We start from the raw sequence: 23,697 nt of genomic DNA, 5'->3' as shown, positions 1-23,697 counted from the left end.
GCCTTCTTACATGTCTTTTTAATACATTTCAAAGTCTGAGTGCATTAAGTGTTAAACTAAGCATGAAGTATTGGTCGTAACATTTTTCTTAGACATTCCTTGAAGCTAATATTGAGAGCGCTTTCCTTACTTTCTTTCACCAAAAGAACAGTTCAATTAGAGGACGTCAGGTTAGTTGATGGACCTGGAGCAATGTTCAAGATTCTTCTTCAAAGATAGCCCTTAACAGAAGATTATTTTAAATTATTCCACAGACAGAAGCATGGGTGATTCTGTTATAAATATGACACAGGAAAATATTTTGTGCAAACAGTTAACTTTCTCTGCCCTTTAGTTTCAGGTGCTGCTTGTATCGTGAACACCAATGGGTCCAGAGATTGGCTTCTGAAGAACTGGGGCAGATTCGGTCAACTTGTTCAGATAGATGATTTAACCAGGCTGAATCCAGACTTCAGTGCAGTGAGTGACAGAACCAACCTTTCTCCTTTAGGATCCCGAATATTAACATTTTGCTGTCAGAGTTTGTTGCACTAATGACATTATTCAATGAGTATTTAATCTGAATATTTAAATAACTGCAGGTTAAAACCAGATTTCATGGTTTTTAATGTAGCCATCATTTTAATAAGTTTAATTTAGGTGTGGTTGAGGTTAAATTATTAATCCCTGTACCTTGAAATAATACGATCAAATGATCTAATTTCGCCTCCGGTTATGAAGTTTTACTCACTTGAAAAAATAAAATTTCCATTTTAAACAGATGCTATCGAACAATGCAATTGTGTTTCCTTCTCTCAACAAAGATATGAATGACTGTCTGTACGTAGGTTTCACTCATGTCATTATTATTTCATTTATGAAAATGTTCTCCTTTCCCGTGCCATGAAGTAGCATATAATAACTATTTGGCCAAATTTAATTGCAGCTCTCTATAAACAATAGAGAATAAATGGAAAGCAAATTGGTGCATGAGTACAATGCATTATTTAAATCCAAAATCTCAGTTCATTCTTCAGCAATTTATCCTGAAAAATAGTGCAAAGTGGGTGACAATGAATCTGTTGATTTCAGATGAATTTCTGCCCCTCCCATTTGAAGCTCAATGATTCTAAGCCAACAGAAAAAATGCAGACCAAACAAATTTTGTGTGTGTCTTATTGAAAATTGGTCATTTGTTAGTCTGCAAGATTCTGATCATCTCCATGAGAGGATTAGTCTTCAGGGTTTTCTCTCTTTACAGCTCGATGCAGTAGACTTACTGACACCTTCTCAACTTGGAGAATTTGCTGCAAAGAACAGAACATTGACCAACGTTGAGGACGTGCAGAGGCTTTTCAACAGTATCACCAGCGCCACTGTTACAGAGTTTATTGAAAAATTCAGAACTGCTGCCAATCAGGTAGGAGTCTGTTACAAGTGATGTTAAAACATTATGAATGGAATTCCATGTCCTCCACATGGGCTGAGTTAGAGACTGGAGAAAATCTCATTTGGCAGGACAGTATCAGATGGAGATCCCACCATCATTTCCCACTTCTGTCCTGATTAAGTCCAGGATGCAAAGATTTGTGAATGACCTTCTCATTGTGATCCTTTAGAAAGCTACCATTGGTCATTTGAGGCTTCAGTCTGCCACTATTTATATTCAATGACAAAGGAGCTCCAAAAACTAAATCCAGATCTCATCAGAGGAATTCCTTGTTTGAAGTTACTCAGTGCTTGACTGAGGGACCAGCATCGGGAAAGAGAGAGACCCCATGGCAAACCATCACCTTTCCCTCTTCCTCCTCTCTCATGACCCCGTGCCATGCCATTGCCATCTGTAGGCCTGACGTTACTTGCCAGTCCTGAGCCTCTGGCTGTTGTAGTGCTGGCAAGCTGCCTCCTCACTGCAAAACAGGTGATGGGTTTTCATTGACTGGCAGCTCAGGAGCCATCTTGGGGTCCTAGGTCTCCAGGGAGGCCAACTGATGCCCTAATAAGTGCCTGATGGGCAGGGTTCCCCCAAAGGAAGGTAACATTAGGCTCCACCCAGCACTCCTGCCATGTGATTCCCATCACTTGGCATTAATCTGCTTCAAACAGCCCGTCTTGGCAGCTTTCCCTAGATCGATTAAAACTAAAATACTGCAGATGCTGGAAATCTGAGAGTAAAAACAGGACACTACTCCATTTGAACTTTGTACCTGCTGACATCGCAGCATTTTTATTTCTTCCTCAGAGCCAGGAGGTGATATAGTTGTTCCTTCTTACTCTCAAACAAATCTTATAATTGGTTGCTTATTGATACAATAGAAACTAGTTTTAGTTGCAGAACAGTGTAGCCTCATGCTTAAAAGAACATAAATCTTTGTTGCGACCAAACAGGTGAGATGTTGAAAAGAGGAGAACAGATTCACTCCTCCTCACCTAAATGTAGAATCTGTACGCTACGGAAGCAGGCCATTCGGTCCATTGAGTCCACACTGACCCTCCGAAGCACATCCCATGCAGACACATGCCCTTACCCTATAACCCTGCATGCCCTGTGGCTAACCCACCCAGCCTGCAAATCCCTGGACACTCTGGGCATCTTTGGACTGTGGGAGGAAACCTACACAGACGCGGGGAGAATCTGAAAACTTCTCACAGTCACTGAAGTGGGGATTCAAACTCAGATTCCTGTTGCTGTGAGGCAGCAGTACTAATTACTAAGCCACTTTGCCATCCCCACACTTGGTTTATAACTTATTTGATAGTGCTTGTCAACGATCCTTCCATTACTGTTCTGAAATTGAGTGTAGACTGATGAGGTGGTAATTAGATGATTAGATTTGTCCTGCTTTTGCAAGCATGGCAATTTCCACATTGCTGGATAGATGCCAGTGTTGCAGCTGTATTGGTATAGCTTGGCTAGAGAGATAGCTAGTCTAAAGCAGAAGTCTTCTGTACTCCTGCTGGATTGTTTGTGGCCATTGCAGTATACAGTGCCTTTTGCCTTTACTGGATATCACAAGAAGTGAATCTAGTTGCTAACACCTGTAATGTTAAGGGCCACAGGAGGAGGACGATACTGATCATCCATTCCTGAAGAAATCATAAATTCTTCTGAGTATTTCTGGCACTTTCAGTTCTTACTTTGCAGATGAACTATAGTTTCCAATGTAATTGACATGAACCTAAAAACATCAGATAATCCCTTTCTGAAGAAGGGCCCAGACCCGAAACGTCAGCCTTCCTGCTCCTATGATGCTGCTTGGCCTGCTGTGTTCATCCCGCTCTACACCTTGTTATCTCAGACTCCAGCATCAGCAGTTCCTACTATCTCTAATCCCTAGTTACATTCAGTTGTACATGAGTTATGTTGTATTATATCAGCAGAGTTGATTGCAGTACAAATTTATTGTTCTTTTAGTAATATTATGAATGTTGGGCATGCTTAGAAAATTCACAAAGCAATACGTATTTCATCCTCTGCTAGATGAATTTTCCATAAATTGGACTATGTAATACTGAGTCATCTAAAACCCCGACTCTTCCAAACACCAGAAGATACAGGGCTAAGCTATCTGGCCTCTTAAAAAAAACAGTGATGAATAGCTCGGTGGCCAGTACTGCTGCCCCACAGCACCAGGGACTTGAGTTTGATTCCACTGTTTGATGACCTTCTCTCTCTGTGAGTTTGCACATTCTCCTCATGTCTGTGTGGGTCTGCTCCAGTTTCCTTCCGCACTCCGAGGATGTGCAGGTTAGGGTGGATTGGCCGTGCTAAGTTGCCCATAGTGTCCAGCAATGTGCAGGCTAGGTGGAATAGTCATGGAAAATGTAGCGTCGGGGGGTAGGTCTAGTGGGATGCTCTCTGGAGGGTCAGTGTGGACTCGATGGACTGAGTGGCCTGCTTCCACCCTGTAGGGATTCTGTGATTCTAAAATATCCCTGACATTTAAAACAGTTTGCAGTATCGATTTATGGGTTTGTACCTATTGTTGCATTAATTAATGCTGTTTTTCCCTCCATCTGCTACCAATTACTTCAGAACAACGTGGTTTTTGCTCCCAGTATCCGATTGGCTTTACTGCGAGGAGTTCTGGATCGGGCACAGCCGATTCTTTCAGATGCTAGCAGCGGTGAGATCCAGATCTGGTTTGGCATGAGGTTACAGTTACTCCTCCCCGGACTCTCAGAAAACACAGTGCCTTTAGTGTTTGCTACGGAGAGCTGCAATGGAACTCAGATCATGTGAGTACATTTTTTGTTTCATTTCCATTGGGAAATGGGGAAACTGTTTTGCTAACTTTGATCACAATGATGAATAATTTGAAACTGAACATTGAAAAGGCTTAGGTCTGGGCCTGCTATTTGTCATCTTATTCTTTGTCACAGACTGCCTAACTGAAGTCGTCTTTTAAATTTCTCCATGTATCAGATAAGGGCACTACTGGCGCAGCCAGCATTTATTTCCCATCCCTAATTACCCAGAGGGCAGATCAGAGTGAACCACATTGCTGTGGCTCTGCAGTCACATATGGGCCAGATGAGTTCTTTCCCCCATCAATTAATTCATCAGGCTCTTTAATTCTGGATATTTATTGAATTCAAATTCCACCATCTACCATGGCAGGATTCGAACCCAGGTCCCCGGAACATTACCTGGGCCTCTGGATTAACAGTCCTGCAATAATACTGCTAGACCATCGCCTCCCTGTGGCATAAAGTTGCAAGCACAAAGTGATCACAATATGTTCTCTCACAGAAACTGAGTAGTGACTTCCGTAGCATGCTGACGTTATGTTTTTACAGCCATTCCGCTAAAACATAAAAACTAGCTCATGGTGTCAGATGGATTGATTTTACAAATTTCTGGTGGATCATTGAGTGCTGGCATTTAGGGCATTTGGATCTCTTGGATTTGCCATCTTTTAAAATTAATGGATGAAACAGTTTTTTCCAAACCCAATGATCGCCATGTACATACTTCCAATGTATGCTTCCATTGCAAATAATGGCAAAAGAAAGGACCACACATTGATGAAATCTAGAATTTAATATTAATTTGTTTTTACAATTACTGTCATCAATGTATCTGATTGATTTGCTTTTATCCTGGTAGCGTCTCAACACTGAGCTCAATCAAACAGCAGCTGACTGCGAGTGTGCAAGAAACTATATATCAAAATATACTGGCTTATACTAAAGGTAATTAAATTAAGTTTGACTACATTGATAGAAGTGACTTGTTTTTGTTCAAAGGATTCTGATAAACTAAGCCTTAGTTGGCCTGTTGCACTGGGTGTTAAAATACTTTCAATTTCCTAGTCTTTCACTGACCCTGTTGTTGGATCCCAGATATGTGTGGAAATGTAAGGATGTGGAGATGCCGGTGTTGGACGGGGGTGGACAAAGTCAGAAGTCACACAACACCAGGTGACAGTGCAACAGGTTTATTTGAAAACACACAAGCTTTTGGAGCGCAGCTCCTTCGTCAGGTGCAGTGAGAGAGATGAGCACACAGATCCAGAGTTTATAGGCAGAGAGATCAAGAGCAGAGAGATCAAAAGATCATACAATTAGTGCGAGTGGGCTTCAGATGATAAGTCTCTGCAGGTAACCAAGAGTGTTAGACAGTGAGTAAAGTGTCAACAGCTGAATAGCCAGTGAAGGGATGTCCTGTAATCCAATTAAGTAAGGCAGAGAGATACTTACAAAAAGTTAAAAATAAGGCAGTGCTGGAGACAGACTAAATGACTGGAATAGCATGACAGGTATTAGAGTCGCATCTGAGAATCTAACCAAAGTAATAAGTAATTCGAAACTGTACAAACTAATTAATGTAAAGAGATCATAACAAATTTATCAAGTTGATGCTGTCAAAACAGGACAGTAAGAAAGATTTTAAAGATACAGAAGAGTGGGGGAACACTTCAGTGGTCAAGAGCATTCAGCCTCCGATCTTTGGGTAAACGTCTTCCAAGGCAGACTTTGGGATACACAACAACACAGAATCACTGAGCAGAGACTGATAGCAACATCCTGTACCCATGAGGACGGCCTCGACTGTGATCTTGGGTTCATATCCCACCACGGATGACCTCACCACACTGTTCTATATCTGTAAAACCTTTCTTCCTGTCCTGCTTGGACTGCATCACTTTGATTAATTGTTATGGTCTCTCTACCTTAATTTTTTACTGTTTTGAATTCGGCTTGTTATTCCAGTCATTTAGTTTGTCTCCAGTACCACCTTATTTTTAATTTTTTGTAATTATCTATCTGCCTCTTTTACTCACATTATAGGCCATCCCTTCACTTGTTATTCAGCTGTTGACGCTTTCCGTCACCTGCAGAGATTTATCAGCTGACACTTCACTCACACTAGTGCGATCTCTCTGCTCTTGATCTGTCTGCCAATAAACTCAGGAACTGTGTGCTCTGCTGTCTCACTGCCCCGACAAAGGAACTGCGTTTCAAAAGCAGAGATAACAAAGTGTAGAGCTGGATGAACACAGCAGGCCAAGCAGCATCAGAGGAGCAGGAAAGCTGATGTTTCGGGCCTAGATCCTTCTTCTGAAGAAGGGTATGGACCCGAAACGTCAGTCTTCCTGCTCCTCTGATGCTGCTTGGCCTGCTGTGTTCATCCAGCTCCATACCTTGTTAGCTCAGATTCTCCAGCATCGGCAGTTCCCACTATCTCGTGCAATAAGGGTACGACTTGTGTGTAGAATAGTCAAATCAAACTAATATGGAAGATTTCCTGGAATGTGTTCCTAATGGTGTTTTAAACCAATACATTGAGGAACTAATAAGAGAACAGGCTGGCTTCTGTGTACTGAGAGAGGATTTACTTTCTATCCTCTCACGGGACTTGGGCATTGCTTAATTATCAAACTCGTGTGGAGAACCTTGGGGAGGAGCAACCGTAATATGATAGAAATCCTCATTAAAGTATAGAGTGAAGTAGTTGAATGAAGGATCTTGAAGTTAAATAAGAGGCAGTATGAGAGCTTGAGGCACGAATATCCAGAACATCCTTCCTTGGATAAGGAGACCAAAACTGCATAGAATACTCCAGGTGCAGTCTCACCAAGCCTCTGCATAACTACAGCAAGATGTCCCTGTTCTTGAATCCTCTTACTGTGATGGCCAACCTACCATTCGCTTTCTTCACTGCCTACTGTATCTGCTCTCGGTGGCCTGTGTGCAGTGACACCCAGGTCACCGAGACCCTTATCTGAGAGTGCACAGTAGGAATTGAGCTCCCGAATTTAAACCTCTCGTTCTGATGATTCACATTTGAAAGATATTTAAGACGTTAAGAATTTTTACTGCTGTTGTTTCAAAGCATGCAGTCTCCTGCAAGAAAGATCCCATTTTGGCATGAGAAATGTTAGAAACAATAAAATGCTGATTTCTCTGTTTAGAAGAGCAATAACAAGTCACTTGTGCTTGCAAACAATTGCTCTGTGAAACACACCAGGAGGACGAGAGGATATTCTTCTTGTAACTATCTGTTCACAATAGCAATTGTAATGGTTAATACAATGGAAAGGAAGGTGTGGCAATGCAGCTTAAAACAATGCTTGGTACATTGTAATACATAGGCTTTTTTTTGAATAGTCCATAACTTAAATTAGTAGGAATATGCCAAATTAAACTGCTTTAAGGAATAACAAAAGATTTACAAGGATGTTGCCAGGGTTGGAGGGCTTGAGCTATAGGGAGAGACTGAATAGACTGGGGCTATTTTCCCTGGAGCATTGGAGGCTGAGGGGTGACCTTTATAGAGGTTTACAAAATCATGAGAGGCATGGAAAGGGTGAATAGCCGAGGTCTAGAGGAGAGACAACAAGGTGTAGAGCTGGATGAACATAGCAGGCCAAGCAGCATCATAGGAGTAGGAAGGCTGACGTTTTGGGCCTAGACCCTTCTTCAGAAAAATGAAGAAGGGTCTAGGCCCAAAATGTCAGCTTTCCTGCTGCTATGATGCTGCTGGACCTGCTGTGTTCATCCAGCTCTACACCTTGTTGTCTCAGATTCTCCAGCATCTGCAGTTCTTACTATCTCCAAAACTAGAGGATACAGTTTTAACAAGAGAAGGGAAAGGTTTAAAAATGACCTGGGCTATAACATTTTCACACAGAGGGTGATGCGTGTGTGGAATGAGCTGCCAGAGAAAGTGGTGGAGGTTGGTACAATTGCAACATTTAACAGACTTCTGGGTGGGTGCATTAATAGGAAGGGTTTAGAGGGATATGGACCAAATGCTGGCAAATCGGTCGAGATGGGTTTAGGATAGGCATGGACAAATTGGACTAAAGGGTCAGTTTCCATGCTGTATTTCTCTGAGTAATCATTTTCTGACACCCGGGTAGGCATGGCCAGTGGGGAATCCCAATTTCACATTGAAATGGTAGGCACCTGTACTGCAAGTGTTAAAATGAGCTACCACTGTAACAAAAAGGACAGAAAGTCGAGTAAAGACTCTGAGGCTAGAGGGATCATCAATGGTATCTTTTGCCTATCTGTAAAAGCCAAGCTAAACTGCCCATCTTGTACCACTTTCTAATGGGGCTGCTTTTAAATATAACTAATGTCCCTTCACGTATCTTTAGGTTTGAATCCAGGTGGAGCTCACATTGAGGGGCACAGCCAATCGGCGACCCCATTGAGGGCTGGAAATGTGTGATGCTTCAAAGAAGGACTCTTGGGTCCTACATTTGTCTTCAACCAATAGCTGCCTCGAGCAGAGCACCGTGGTAATCCTCGCATTTCTGGAACCCAGTATAGAGCAGAAATATTTGGAACTAACATTGTTTCCCAACTAAATTCAGTGACAAATTTCTAGTCATGGGATGACATTTTCATACAAGTGCCTGTTTCGAAAATAACCAAATTTTTTTGCCTTTGTTCTTTTTGTAGGAACCCCTCTCCGCTGTTATGAAAACAATAGTTTCAGCCTTTACCTGAACAGCCAGTTTGGAAATTTCTCAGAGTTTCTAACTCTGTCTGATGTATCATTCCTTGTTCCTTCAAACCGTACAGCAGAGGTAATATCAATAATGATAACTTTAAGGACAAACGGCAGATGTTGGGGTTGTGGTTTCACTTGATAAATATCTGAAAGCTGATACCAACCCATTGTGAAAGTGCCTACTTTCAGTTCAACCATACTACGTTGAAGATTGATCAAGTAAACCATGCAGTCGTTAATCATAATATGCAAAATGAATATTTCGGAAGTGTCATAGAATCCCTACAGCGTGGAAAGCAGGCCATCTGGACCATTGGGTTCACACCAGTGCTCAGACCCACCCCATCCCTGTATTCCTGCATTTCCCATGGCTAACCCACCTAGCCAGCACATCCCTGAACAGTTTCCCATGGGCAATCCACTTAATACATTCTTACTGTGGGAGGAAACCTACGCAGACACGGGGCAAATGTGCAAAACCCACACACTCACCTGAGGGGGCAATTGAGCCTGGGTCCCTGGCGCGATGAGGCAGCAGTGCTAACCACCATGCCACTCCATCAGTGCCCCGAAGATGAGATTTGCCAAATCCAACAGGTTTTGGCAGTTGGCTGTGGGTATAAAAGAGCAGGAGTGCTTTCCACCCTGTCCTCCAAAGTTAATCTTTAAGCAAGCTGCCATTACCTCCCTTCCTTCCACCCCACCCCCACACTTGTGATCTGCTGACTCCCAACATACTTCAATGGTGCCGAGACTGCCCCTACAGCTGTTACAGGTTGCAGCATCCTCCAGCAGCAGGCCAGTTTCTTAATCTGCCTCAGGGTCACCAGACCTGAAACGTTTACGCAGTTCTGAGGAAGGGTCACCTGATCCGAAACGTTAACTCTGATTTTTTTCTTCACAGATGCTGCTAGACCTGCTGAGCTTTTCCAGCAACTTCTGTTTTTGTTCCGGCTTCTTAATCTGCTGGGTGAAAAGTGAAGTTTAGAAAAAAAGCAATGAATTCCTGTGCCTGAATTTAGCTGCCCTTCCTACATTTCCTCAAATGCCTGTCCTCACCTTCTCTCCACATTACAGAAAACATGTCATTTCACTTGTGACATAAGATGGGTATCTGCCTTTCCAATTCAATGTTGCTTTACTTCCCCATATATTGCAGTAAGGCTGTCTTAAACAATATCAGTTTTCCATTTTATGTAAACAAAATAAGTTACAGAGTAAAGGAACCATTTGATGCCTGTGTAAACCATGTTTAATTTTCTGAATGAGAGAGCAAAGATTCTGTCGTTGTCTTTTTATAGCAAACTATTAATAACAAGAACAAGGAATAATGCATCATGCAATAAGTGTCTGCAGTTTGATGTGTATCTGTCATTTTGAATATTATGTCAATAGAAAAACCCTATTATGGGCAACATTATGCATGTCATTGGATGTTTGTACAATTAATATTTATTGAAAACCTACAGATACTGTAAAAGTGACCTTGCACAAGGCACTCATCACCGTCATCGCTGCCTCCACCTCTCACACACAACTCGATAAAACGAACTTGAGATTGTACTGATTAGGTTTCAATTCAAGTTTCCATTTAAAGAATTTGCATAATCACTATGGCAAAGTATTTTTCTGAACCAGGGCAATCAGGCAGTGAAATAAATTGTAATTGTTTACTTCATATGAACAAATATTTGTAACATTTTCAAAAGTGATAATCTGGTTCACTTTATTATAAACAGCTTAAAATATTGAGTTTTGAGAAGATTTGTAGCTCAGGTTGAGGTTCTGGGTGTGAGTTTGCTCGCTGAGCTGGAAGGTTCATTTTCATACGTTTCATCACCATTCTAGGTAACATCATCAGTGAGCCTCCGACGAAGCGCTGGTGTTATGTCCCGCTTTCTATTTATCTGGTTAGGTTTCCTTGGGTTGGTGATGTCATTTCCTGTTCTTTTTCTCAGGGGGTGGTAGATTGATTTGGAGCCAATGTGTTTGTTGATGGCGTTCCGGTTGGAATGCCATGCTTCTAGGAAACGAACCTTCCAGCTCAGCGAGCAAACTCACACCCAGAGCTTAAAATATGTTTACGCATGAAAAGCACTTTTAATAAGTTTCTGGTCCCTCATAAACTAGATCTAAAATCAATGAAAATCTTTGTTTTAGAGAAAGCAATGTTGAACATTATATTACTTGCAGTGTGGTACAGTAGATGGCTTTGTAGTAAGTTCATTATTTATGATAGATGGTAACTGTGCCTGTGTACCTACGAAAACTAGTGCAGCTTGATAAACTTTCACTTGCCAGTACAAACTGCAAAATCAAGAAATGTCAACTCAGATGCATAACAGATTTACAGTGTAACAGAGATGTACAGTGTAGAAACAGTCCCTTCGGCCCTACTCATCCATGCCAACTGGGTATTCTAAATTAATCCAGTCACATTTGCCAGCATTTGGCCCATATCCCTGTAAACCTCTCCTATTTATAATCTTGAACAAATTTGAAAAACACCGACATTAGGGTGCTTATATTTTTAGGCATGACTCAATTTTGTTTTACATTTCCCATTTTTTCCATTGGTTTGGTTGATTCCGCTCAGAGTTCGCCAACAAATACAGGCTAAAAGAGAAGAAATTTTATCACATCAACTATTTGAGAAAAACACAGTATTTCCATTTCGCTTAATTTTAAAATCAAATATTTATTATGACATTTCTGTGGAGAACATATTGATATTGCCTTGTTTGTTTAACTTCTGGCACAGTCTTTACTCCTACTTTTATAGAGCATGCCTTTAAAAGGTTAAGAATTTCCCTATTCTGTTTCTATTCAGGTGTTTAATACTGCTGATCCCAGTGATTTTGCTGATTTGTTCAGCAGACCTGGGTTCATTGATGACAATGACATTCTGAAAATGGTGTTAATCAATTACCAACCCATCCAGAATCTGGCAACATTTGTGGATCAGTTCAATCTAAGGACACGAGACGTGAGTTGCTAATGTCACTTAAAGCTTTAGAATCACAGGAATACTGTGTACAGTTTTGTCCTCCTTGCTTACTTGCGTTGGAGGTAGTTCAGAGAAGGTTGCTTCTGAGACGAAGGAGCCGCCTTATGAAGAAACATTATCATGTTGGGACTATGTTGAAAAACGAGAGATGATCTTATTGAAAGACAAGAAGATTCTGAGGGATGGGAGGTTGTGAGGGGACATGCTGAGAGACATTTTCTCTTGTGGAGCAATTTACAACTGGGCAGTACAGTTCCAAGATAAGGGATCTTTCAGTGAAAACAGGAAATTCTCTTCTCTAAAGGTTGTTAATTTTGGAATTCTCTACTCCAGAGACCCATGGAGGCTGAATCATCAAATATATTCGGGTTGCTGAGATTTTTAATGTATGGTAGATTCTGGGGACTTGACGGGCTGTAATTAAACCACCCAAGATCTTAAAGCATGGTCTTAATGAATTAAATTTTTGCCATACCATCCCTCTGGGAATTCTTGCATCAAAGTTGCAGTGGAGAACTCAGAGAACCTCTGAAAGAGTTCGAGCCCATGAATTTTAGCAGAACACCTTAATGTTTTCCAACTTCAACTTTCTTGCCTGTCACATCCATGAACCTCTCATCTGTTAAAATAATTGGAGGCGAATTAGAACATAGAACTAGAACAGTACAGCACAGAACAGGCCCTTCAGCCCACGATGTTGTGCCGACCATTGATCCTCATGTATGCACCCTCAAATTTCTGTGACCATATGCATGTCCAGCAGTCTCTTAAATGACCCCAATGACCTTGCTTCCACAACTGCTGCTAGCAACGCATTCCATGCTCTCACAACTCTCTGTGTAAAGAACCCGCCTCTGACATCCCCTCTATACTTTCCACCAACCAGCTTAAAACTATGACCCCTCGTGCTAGCCATTTCTGCCCTGGAATTGTTAACGTTTGCAAGTGACGCAAGATAAAGAGAGCAGTGTACAAAATCAAATCATGGCATGTCATTGCTTGAAATAAATATGAGACCCCAGATCTGGAGTTTTTGCTCCCTCACACAAGCAAGACCACTTGAGCCTTACTTAACGACATTTGAAAGAAGCCAAGTGTGCACGCTATATTCGAATAACAAGAGATATAGGTTTCAGATCCTTCGGGAACAAGACCCAAGACGAACTTTGACATTAATTCTCTCTTTTAACATTTAACAAGTAATGCTACATACATTACAGGGAGATGATGACCTCGTGGGATTATCTTTGGACAGTTAATTCGAACACCCAAGTACAGTTCTGGGGACTCCAGTTCAAATTTGGCCACAACAGATGGTGAAAACTGAATTAAAAAGCTACTAATGACAACGAATCCATTGTCGACTGTTAGAAAATCTGGTTCACTAATGTCCTTTAGGGAGGGAGGTTGTCATCCTGAACTGGTCAGGCCTGCATGTGACTCCAGACCCACAGCAATGCGGTTGACTCTTAATTGACTTCGGGGCCATTAGGGATGGGCAGTAAATGCTGGCCAAGCCAGAGATGCCTACATCCCATGAACGAATAAAGAAAAATCTGAGAATGGTAATGAACCACTAAAAATATTACAGCCTAGATATTAGAAAATAACCAATGGAGCATGTTGCATGAGGTGACAGTTCTGAAAATGTTAATGTTGTAACATTGTAATGATGTGACAGTGGTGACAGTTAAGGTGTACATGAGTACCTGAAGAGAGCAGACATATTTCGTACTCCGAAAACAAATGTTCATTCAGAAGCTGGTAAGAGGCATAGGGAGAAGAGTGCTGGTTAGTCAAAAGAGAGAAAACAAGGCACACTTCAAAAATGACAAAGACCTCAGTGAAGGATACTCTGTACGGAGCAAGTGAATGCGCCAGGAGTAAGCAAGAACAGAAATTGCTGGAAAAGTTCAGCTGGCCTAGCAGCATCTCCAGAGAGAAATCAGAGTTAATGCTTCAGGTCTATTGACCCTTCTTCGGAACTGATTGTACGTAGGAAATGAAGGTATATACTAAAGAAGGAGTAAGGGAGAGTGCAAAGGAGTAAACAATAGGTGGAGTTGGAGCCCAGAGAGACAGTAACAGTTGGGCATACAAAGGAATGGGTAAATATCAGCCAGGGAGAATGAATAGCTGCTAGTGGCCAACAGTAGGTTGTCTCTGGTAGCAACCCCTGTGATGATAAGGACTGGTCGGTGGGGGTTGGGGTATGGATTTGGGAGAAGGAGCACGAGGCCTAAAATTGTTGAACTCAATATTGAGTCCGGAAGGCTGTGGAGTCCCCAAGTGGAAATTGAGTTCCTGTTCATCCAACTTGCACTGAGCTTTGCTGGAACACTGCAGCAACCCTGAGACAGAGATGTTGGCCAGGGAACAGGGTGGTGTTGTTGAAGTCGCCAGCAGCTGGAAGCTCAGGTGTTTCTTTGCAGACAGAATACAAGTGTTCTGCAAAACAGTCACCCAGTCTGTGCTTACTCTTGCCAATGTAGAGGAGCCCACATTGTGAGCAGTGAATGCAGTAGGCTCGATTGTACAAGGTTTGGGTAAAACACTGCTTCAGCTGGAAGATGTGTTCGGGCCCTTGGATGCTGAGGAAGGAGGAAGTAAACGGACAGGTGTTGCATCCTCTGATGGGCAATGGGGGTGGTGTTGGGAGTGGAGGAGGAGTGGACCAGGGCATTCCAGAGGGAACAGTCCTTGTGGAAGGCTCTCAAGGGAGATGAGGGGAATATGTGTTTGGTGGTGGCATTCCACTGGGGTTGGCAGAAGTAACCACAGGTGACCCTTTAGTTGTGGATGCTGGTGTGGTAGTACGTGAGAATGAGGGGGACCCAGTGGCCGCTCTGGGAGAAGAGAAAGGGGGAGCGCTGAAGTGCAGGAGGTGGTCACACCCTGTCAACCATGGTGCTGGGGAATCCTTGGTTTAGGAGGTAATTTATATCCCAGGGCTGCAGCGTCAGGATACCTGAGAAGTTATTTTGGCCGATAATAGTAAATTTGAAGAAGTTTGGAGAAAGCGTGTGGCAGGAAGAAACTTAAGATTTAAAAGAACCAGACTCAGAAATTAAACCACAGGAAGATCTGTAAAAGTCTCAGCCAGAGAACCTCATTTGAAGAAGTTATGCAAAAGAAATTTTGTTGTGGTTGGGCCATAAAAGGCAGGAAAATGTTCGCAGAGAGACAGTATTACAAAGAAACAAAATTTAAGAGCTTGAAAACAGGAAATGTACATCCACGCTGTAGAGAACAGGTTCATTCAACAGGGAAGACAGTGGCTTGTATCTTTGCTTGTCATTGGGCAGGCATGAAGTTGCAAATCCACGTACACTGCTTTGGAGCACACAATCGTTTTTCAGGAGGTGGCCAGTGAAAGTAGCTGCCTATGGTGGCACAGTGGCTCAGTGGTTAGCACTGCAGCCTCACAGCACCAGGGACCCAGGTTCGATTCCAGCCTTGGGCAACTGCCTGTGTGGAGTTGGCACATTCTCCCCATGTCTGCGTGGGTGTCCTCCGCGCCCTCCGGTTTCCTCCCACAGTCCAAAAATGTGCAGGTTAGGTGGATTGACCATGGGAAATGCAGAGTTGCAGAGATGTGGTGGGAGGAGTTGGGTCTGGGTGGGATGTCCTTTGGAGGGTCGGTGTGGACTTAATAGGCCGAATGGCTTGCTTCCACACTGTAGGGATTCTATGGGAACCTGGTCCAAATGAAAACAGAGGGCTGGCTCCTCAATCTGGGCCAGAAAATAGCAGACCTCCCAGCACTGATGCAGTGACAAATGTGGAGGCAGCTGATGTCCTTTGGTGAAAGAAGCTCCCTCCTAAGACTTTTTTGAACTTTAGAAGCAAGAAGAAGCTATCTGTGTGGAGAGACAAGACAGCTATGTATTGCTGCAGCTGTAGGCATTTTGCAATCCCGGTCATGGGAGGAGTTGGTAAAAATAGTAGATTAGCCCCAGTACTTTTGCTCAAGCATAGCGGAATCCTTTAGTTCATTTGTACAAATAAATTGAGTTAATGTTGACTCCACTGGTACTGTTGCTGAAAAAATACTTAATAATTTTAGTGTCGAGTTTTGATTTGATTTGATTTGATTTATTACAGTCACATTTACCTAAGTGCAGTGAAAAGTTTTGTTTTGTATGCAGTACAGGCAGACTGTAACATACAAAGATCATAGGGTGATTGAACAGAGCGAGGAATACAATGTCACAACTACAGAAAAAGGTGCACTGGGATGACAGGCATATTAAGAAGTCTAATAACAGTGGGGAAGTAGCTGTTTCAAGATCTGCTTCAAATAAGCACAAAATATGACAGATTTGGAGCCACCTGTTGAATTTTTTTTTATTTTTCTCAAACGGTAACCAATCTGTTTCCATTTTGTTTTCCAGATGAACTTGACCGATGCTAACCAAGCTGCCATCATTGAGGGTCTGTGGCCACAGTTTGTTAACAGCCTGCCTATACTCAATGATACAGAGCAAGATGCATGGCTTAATGTCAGACTAAGCCCCTATCTGTCTTTCATCACTACTGACCTCCTGGTTTCCAACAGCACGCTTAAAGCCCAGTGCCTCCCTTACAGGAGAATGTAAATATATTCACATCTCTTATTATCCATTCTCACATTGATCAATTACACTGTTATTCTATTAAGTTGTTCACAAATAGCAGTTCATTCTTAATGATGTCATTTGAAGTTGCAATCGGATCAGCTTCACAGTTAAATTATTGCTTGTTGCTCCAAGACAGCCTGAACAATGCTGGGCACATAATAAATTAATTTAAAAAGCTACATGTGACTGAGGGGGTGCAGAGGAGGTTCACTGGGTTGATTCCGGAGTTGAGAGGGTTGGCTTATGAGGAGAGGTTGTGTAGTCTGGGCTATATTCATTGGAATTTAGAAGAATGATTGGGGATCTTATAGAAACGTTTAAAATTATAAAGGGAATAGATAAGATAGAAGCAGGGAATATGTTTTCACTGGAGGGTGAGACTAGAACTAAGGGACATAACCTCAAAATAACAGGGAGCAGATTTAGGACTGAGTTCAGCAGGAACTTCTTCATCCAAAGGGTTGTGAATCTGTGGACTTCCCTGCCCAGTGAAGCAGTAGAGGCTACCTTGTTGAATGTTTTTAAGGCAAAGATAAATTTTGGGACAGTAGACACATTAAGGGTTACGGTGAGCAGTTGGGTAAGTTGAGCTTGAGCCCATGAAAAGATCAGCCATGATCTTATTGAATGGTGGAGCAGGTTCCATGGGCCAGATGGTCTACTCCTATTCCTGTTTCTTATGTACTTGTACACTGTATTCAGTAACTAGGTTATATAAGTTACCAGCAAGAATTAAAGCCATTGCCATGATTTAGGGCGTGTTGAATTTGTTCGTGATCCAATTGTATGCAGCAAAAAAAATCACTTACTATACTCTCTGATTACCAATTATTGATTTTCAGACACAATAATGTGTACATTTCTGATCTAAGAAGAATATTAGTTTACTTTTCAACTGATTCTACTCAACTAATTTATGGTCTACTTTATTTCAAAGTCAATTATCTGATGTGAGAAATTCTTAATGAGAAGAGCAAAAGGTTCATCTTGTTTGTCTACCTTCCTGCTTTTATTTTCAATTCTCTCATGGGATGTGAGTGTTGCTGAAGGAGCAGTGATATATTTCCAAGTCAGGATGGTGAGTGGCTTGGAGGGGAGCTTGAAGATGGTGGTGTTCCCATGTATCTGCTGCCCTTGTTCTTCTAGATGGAATTGGCTATGGGTTTAGAAAGTGCTGTCTAAGAATTTTTGGCTAATTTCTGCAATGCACCTTGTATGTTGTACACCAGATACAATATTAGAGTTGTTGACTAACTTAAAAATCAGTCTCTAATAATTAAAAGACGTAGAACATAGAACATTACAGCACAGTACAGGCCCTTCAGCCCTCGATGTTGTGCCGACCTGTCATACCAATCTGAAGCCCACCTTTCAAATGTTATGACATTTTAAAAATATCTTATTTTCTCATCTTTGAAAAGAAAATGCAAGTTGAGTATTGCTGAAATTTGGTAACATGCTCACTGGTCGACTGATCAGCCATTGGAGTTATAATGACAATCCTTTTTAAAATAGTCGAACCACTTAGACCTTTGCGTGGAGGGTTTCCTTTTTAAACATGACTAGAATGCAAATACTGACTTGCATTCTCAGAGCAATTGCATCATGTGAGTTGGAATATGGAGCAAGTCACGGCTCTTTCAGACTATTGTCCTTCTGTTGTTCTGTCATCAAATGTTACTGGATAAAGGTCTCATCACTGCTTCTATCTCTGTCAACTCAGTTATGAGACATGGCATGAATGGTGAAAGGATGCTGCTGAGAATCATGCCAGTTCTAACTGTCTTGTGCCCCCTTTGCCAACACTAAACTTGCCTACACAATAAATGTAACTAAGTGAATTTGGGTCTGCAAGTAACTTAGATACACAGTTTCCCAATGACAAATGATCACAATTTGGAAATGATTTATTCACCAATTTTCCGTGTATATCTTTGAACAACATAGTTAACCTCGGAACTGTCATCTTCCCCTAGTAATTGGCCCAAGCCAAAATAAACTGAGTACCACTCTTTGCATTTAGTTGCACCAATTTCTAGATTTCAGAGTTCAGTAAATTTACAAGCACATCATAGAACCCCTGCAGTGTAGAAATAGGCCCTTTGGCACAACAAGTCCACACCATCCTTCAGAGCATCCCACCCAGACCCATCCCTCATAACCCACCTAATCTATGCATCCCTGAACACTGTGGTTAACTTAGCACTGCCAATCCACCTAGCCTGAACATCTTTGGACTGTGGGAGGAAACCGGAGCTCCCAGAGGAAACCCACGCAGACACGGGGAGAATGTGCAAACTTCACACACAGTCACCCAAGGATGGGATTGAACTTGAGTCCCTGGAGGTGTGAGGCAGCAGTGCTAACCACCGAGACATCTTGTATCTCTTCACATCTCTCCTTGTGTGAGGCAGTGCCCCAGTGGTATTATCACTGGATTGTTAACCCAGAGACCCAGGAATGTTCTGGGGAAGTGGGGTTCGAATCCCACCATGGAAGCTGGTGGAATTTGAATTCAATAAGCTTATCCGGAATTAGGGTTATGAATTGGGACAATGACCAAGAATCAATTGTCTGGAGAAACCCATTGGGTTCACTAATGTCCTTTAGGGAAGGAAACTGCCATCCTTACCCGGTCTGGCCTACATGTAACTCCAGGCCCACAGCAATACTGGGCTAGTCAGTGACACACTCATCACGCAAATGAATTTAAAATAAAAAGGTTTTTCAAAGCTGAAGAATTAGGTCTCATGGATATGTGTGTGAAAGAAAGCAAAACAATGGATTATGTTATTGAGCTAATTTGTAAAAGCTACTCTTTTCTGTATATGTTGTAGGGATCAGTTCAATGATCTTACACACTCTTAGAAATCAAATAATGACTAAATGTTAAAATATTGCATTTTACATTTAGTGTAAGAACTTTGAGTGCTCGATACAGTGACTTTACATCAGACAAACAGAACGAAATCTATAATGGGATCAACGTGTACCTGCAACAAGGTAATTTAACCCTCTTGCTTTATAGTATGCTTTGTATGGAATAAAAATGTGATATTGGAAAATATTGTTCAGTAGTTGAACTATATCCATAGAATGAAATGTTAGCAATCCAATTTCTAACGTCTGTGAGGCAGATTTTAAGAGTGCAAGCAGAGAAATTAGTTTAATTTTGCAAGGCTCAAACACAGTGAGAATTTAAAATTACAGCCAATTTGGCTACACAACAATTACCATTCAATGCTTAGGAATTTTCCCTCGTTTTTTATTGGGCTTTGCACTGTCTAGATAAAGTGGAATTACATTTTATGTAGTTAATGATAAAGACTTAGGTTCAATAGAGTATATAAAGGTTTATAAATATCATTTATCTACACTCAGTTGGAATATTTCCACAATGTTTCTACAAAGAAATGAATAACACACAAACTTGTAAAATTCGTTCAAAAACCTTCTTTTACAGTTGTTGACACTTGGGTCAAACTCATCTGTAATGTTTAAGGCCTCATTACTATCTGAGAACGGATATAGGAGAGATGGCCCACTGTGTTCAGGCACGCCTTCTATAAAAGTGACTCGTTTGGCCTCAGCGCCCAGCATTTTGCTGTAGCCCTTCAGTTTTGTTCTCTGTTTCGGATAGTTCTCAAGTTCTACATTGAAGCCCTAGACTAAATCTACGCCACACTGTCAGGCATTGCACTCCAGATCCTGATGACTTACTGCATAACAGTACATTTCCATCATGTTACCATTGCTTCTTTTGGCAATCACTTTAAATCTCAGTCATTCCGTGAACACAACATTTCCCCCTACTTTGTCTATTAAATCACCTCTTAATCTCCTCTACTTCAAGAAGATTGCCATTGCTTTTCCAAGCTATCCTTTAAACTGAAATACCGCATCTCCATGGAAGCGTTACTGTGAGTCCTTTCTACAATTTCTCTAATCCTTAACTTGCTTCTAAAAGTGTGGTGTCCCCAATTTACCAGTTAAGGTTGAACTAGTGTTTTAAGCAGTTTCATCGTAACTTGCTTGCTTTTGTACTCGTCTCCCTCCTTGAAAAGTTGGTATCCCACATGTTTTATTACGCACTTTCTCGACCGTTTTGCCACCTTCAGTGTTTTACTTGTGACGAGGGAGGCACCCAGGAGGGCCAGTTTTGGTACCTTGCTGGCTATACCCCAGAGAAGAAGTTGGCATCTCATCTGACCGCACCCCAGGGAGAGCCAGCACCTTCCCTAACCATATCCCAAGTAGCTTAAGTGTTTTTCTCTTGTTACATTTTTCGTGCAACAGCGTATTTGAGAAGTAACTTGTCCTGCCAAATTAAAAAAAATCATGTCTGCTATTGTGCATACCTCCATACCAACAAAAAATGGCGACCCACCTGGATGATGTTCACATGACGCAAAGTTCAAGACAATAAACAGAACGGAGTTCTAAAAATTCTAGTTATGAAGCACTTCCCCGAAGCATTTTGTGCACAAATTGTGAAGCACCATATGTTTTTTTAGAACCGTTTTGATTTTCACAATTCACCCGTGCCACGGTCAGAAATGTGCACCGAGGACCAAATCACTGTCAGCCAAATTAAGGCACAAACAGATGTATCCTTTATTGCAACATTTTATTGTAACATTAAGGTACAAGTGCAGAAATTTTTGATGTACTTGACAGAATCAATTAGAATAAAGGGAGAAGGTCCTTACTAGTGGACGCACTCCTACCAAAATAGCCTGGGCAGAAGAAATTTTCTTTAAAAACTGCTGATTGTTTATGGATTGAAAGAAACAATTGATCTTTAATTTCCATAAGGACGTATTTTGCACCAGTCTTTAATCATTGCTTTATTCACTTTGTCTAATAGAGCCCAAACCAAAATGCTACAATATGAATGACCCAGTCTTGAACTCCACTGCCTGGTTTGCTGAATATCTAGGACTCTTTATGAATAATGTGACAGCAACTGATCTTCAGTCATTCACCAGCAATGCATCAATTGTACGTAACTCTTGATTTACTGCTAAGATATCCCACGCGAAGGATTGAGTTCAAGGAAGATTGGCCCTCTCTCACTGTTGAGGTTTTTGCTGACGGTGTTTAGATACTTTCCAAAAACAAACCTATTCAGAGATTTGTACCCAGGCCTTTTGGCTCAAAGGTAGGGACACTGCCATTGCTGTAGAAACAAACACTACAAGCTAATGAGATAACAAGGTGTAGAGCTGGATGAACACAGCAGGCCAAGCAGCATCAGAGGAGCAGGAAGGCTGACGTTTCGGGGGTGGACTCTTGTTCAGTTTTTCTGAAGAAGGGTCTAGGACCAAAACGTCAGCCTTCCTGCTCCTCTGATGCTGCTTGGCCTGCTGTGTTCATCCAGCTCTACACCTTGTTTCTCAGATTCTCCAGCATCGGCAGTTCCTACTGTCCCTGCTACCAGCTAATGGTTGGGTAGAGTTGTGCCACCCATCTTCCTTTCCATACTGGGTCTGAGGGCCTGTTGATTAGCAATGGCAGTTTTAGGAAGAAGGGCTCTTAACTTTGTTATTTATTGCATGTTAACAATTGGTATAAGTTACATTGGCCAGTTAGACAAAATTGTTAAAGTTATCAGCAACCAGATATGACATTATCAAACCCCATTGCAATCACAGGCTAGATCCCTGTTTATCCACCCAAAACTCAATAGAATGGGAAGAGCTTACTCCCATCTCCAGCATCCACCCTTTCAAAATCATCACTTTATACATCAGGGCAAATGGGAACAGGCGAAAAGTTTTGACCTACCCAGCATCCCAAGAATGAATGATAAAAGCACTTCATGACTGAGGAATTACTCAAGAGTGGATTGGTTGAATGAATGGAGAATAAAGGGATACTTAAACAAAACAAACACACAAGATTAGGACTCAACACAACACTGGTTGGGCAGAGTGATCTGTATCACTTCTGCAGTTTCCATGATTAGTTTGGTGATTAATGCAACATTATTTTCCAGACTGGTGTTAATGAATCACTTATGAAGTTTTAGTTGTGATACCTGTAGCAGCAACAACCTTTTGTGATTCTATAAAATGGATATATGGTGGTAAAATATTCCTCATTCCATCAATCTGCTTTGTGCAGCTTCGAGACTTTGCAGCAAACCCTGAAAACCTGCAACTTTTAAACAATTTGACATTGCCTACTGAAATCTCAAGGCTCTATGCTACATTCCTGGCGAACAACAACCCTAATATTGATATCGTAAGGTATGTATTCATCAGATAATATTTTTTGCAGAATTAGAAGTGTTTGAATATGGTTTGAAAAATTGCACATTGTTCAAAAATATCTTCATCTACGTTTCTGCTGCTAAAAACTAATGAACTTTATCAATACGAACTTTCCCTGATTATTTAATGACAGGAGTGCTGCAGTCTTCTGCATGCACACTTGGTCGTGGTTTGTAAAAGAAACTCCAAATTAATCTTTTCAGTCCAAATTTTAAACTCATGGCATTAAATCATACACTTAACTAGATTATGCAAAGAACATTGCCTCAATTCTGTTGCAAAAAGCTGCACCAACTCTTTACTAATAATGAGGACCAACATTGCCTGATTCACAGGGAGAGGACATCTCATTACTATTGTTTTTGTATTGGATGGGTTGGGATTACCTAGGGCTAGGGCAACAATCGGCAAGATAATTAATACATGCCATCATCTTTATTTCCAGCTGATGGTTTCATTCGGAGCCTGGGCCACTTAACGCTTTAAATTATACACTGTATTGTAGCCTGCAGTCTTAAAGTTCATTCATCATCAAGGGAACTTTATCACAAATGCACAATGTTGCTTTTTTGTATCTTGTCTTCATCATTGTAAATGATGTGGGGGAGTCGGTGTTGAACTGGGTTGGACAAAGTCAGAACTCATACGACGCAAGGTTGTAGTTCAACAGGTCTGTTTTGAAATCACAAGCTTTTGTCGTGCTGCTCCTTCATCAAGGATTTCACCTGACGAAGAGGCTGTGCTCCGAAGCTTGTGATTCCAGCTAAACATGGTGGACTGTAACCTGGTATAACGAGGTGTCGAGCTGGATGAATATCATAGGAACAGGACAGCTAACACAGCAGGCCA

The 23,697-nt window shown here is 41.5% G+C and overlaps 1 protein-coding gene across 1 annotated transcript in view; it reads left to right on the top strand.

Annotated features, from left to right (window-relative positions):
• Window positions 1–23,697, top strand: part of LOC125462409 (uncharacterized) — a 320,685-nt gene that overhangs the window by 193,523 nt on the left and 103,465 nt on the right. The window contains exons 118-127 of the mRNA XM_059654215.1: window positions 335–459; window positions 1,241–1,399; window positions 4,016–4,218; window positions 5,090–5,175; window positions 8,896–9,023; window positions 11,778–11,933; window positions 16,349–16,548; window positions 19,488–19,576; window positions 21,441–21,574; window positions 22,700–22,824. Of these exons, the coding sequence (XP_059510198.1) occupies window positions 335–459; window positions 1,241–1,399; window positions 4,016–4,218; window positions 5,090–5,175; window positions 8,896–9,023; window positions 11,778–11,933; window positions 16,349–16,548; window positions 19,488–19,576; window positions 21,441–21,574; window positions 22,700–22,824 (1,405 nt within the window). The remainder of the gene's footprint in view (window positions 1–334; window positions 460–1,240; window positions 1,400–4,015; window positions 4,219–5,089; window positions 5,176–8,895; window positions 9,024–11,777; window positions 11,934–16,348; window positions 16,549–19,487; window positions 19,577–21,440; window positions 21,575–22,699; window positions 22,825–23,697) is intronic.

This window comes from Stegostoma tigrinum, chromosome 23 (genome assembly GCF_030684315.1).
Source record: "Stegostoma tigrinum isolate sSteTig4 chromosome 23, sSteTig4.hap1, whole genome shotgun sequence".
NCBI lineage: Eukaryota > Metazoa > Chordata > Chondrichthyes > Orectolobiformes > Stegostomatidae > Stegostoma > Stegostoma tigrinum.
This window is presented reverse-complemented; position numbering and strand designations above follow the sequence as displayed.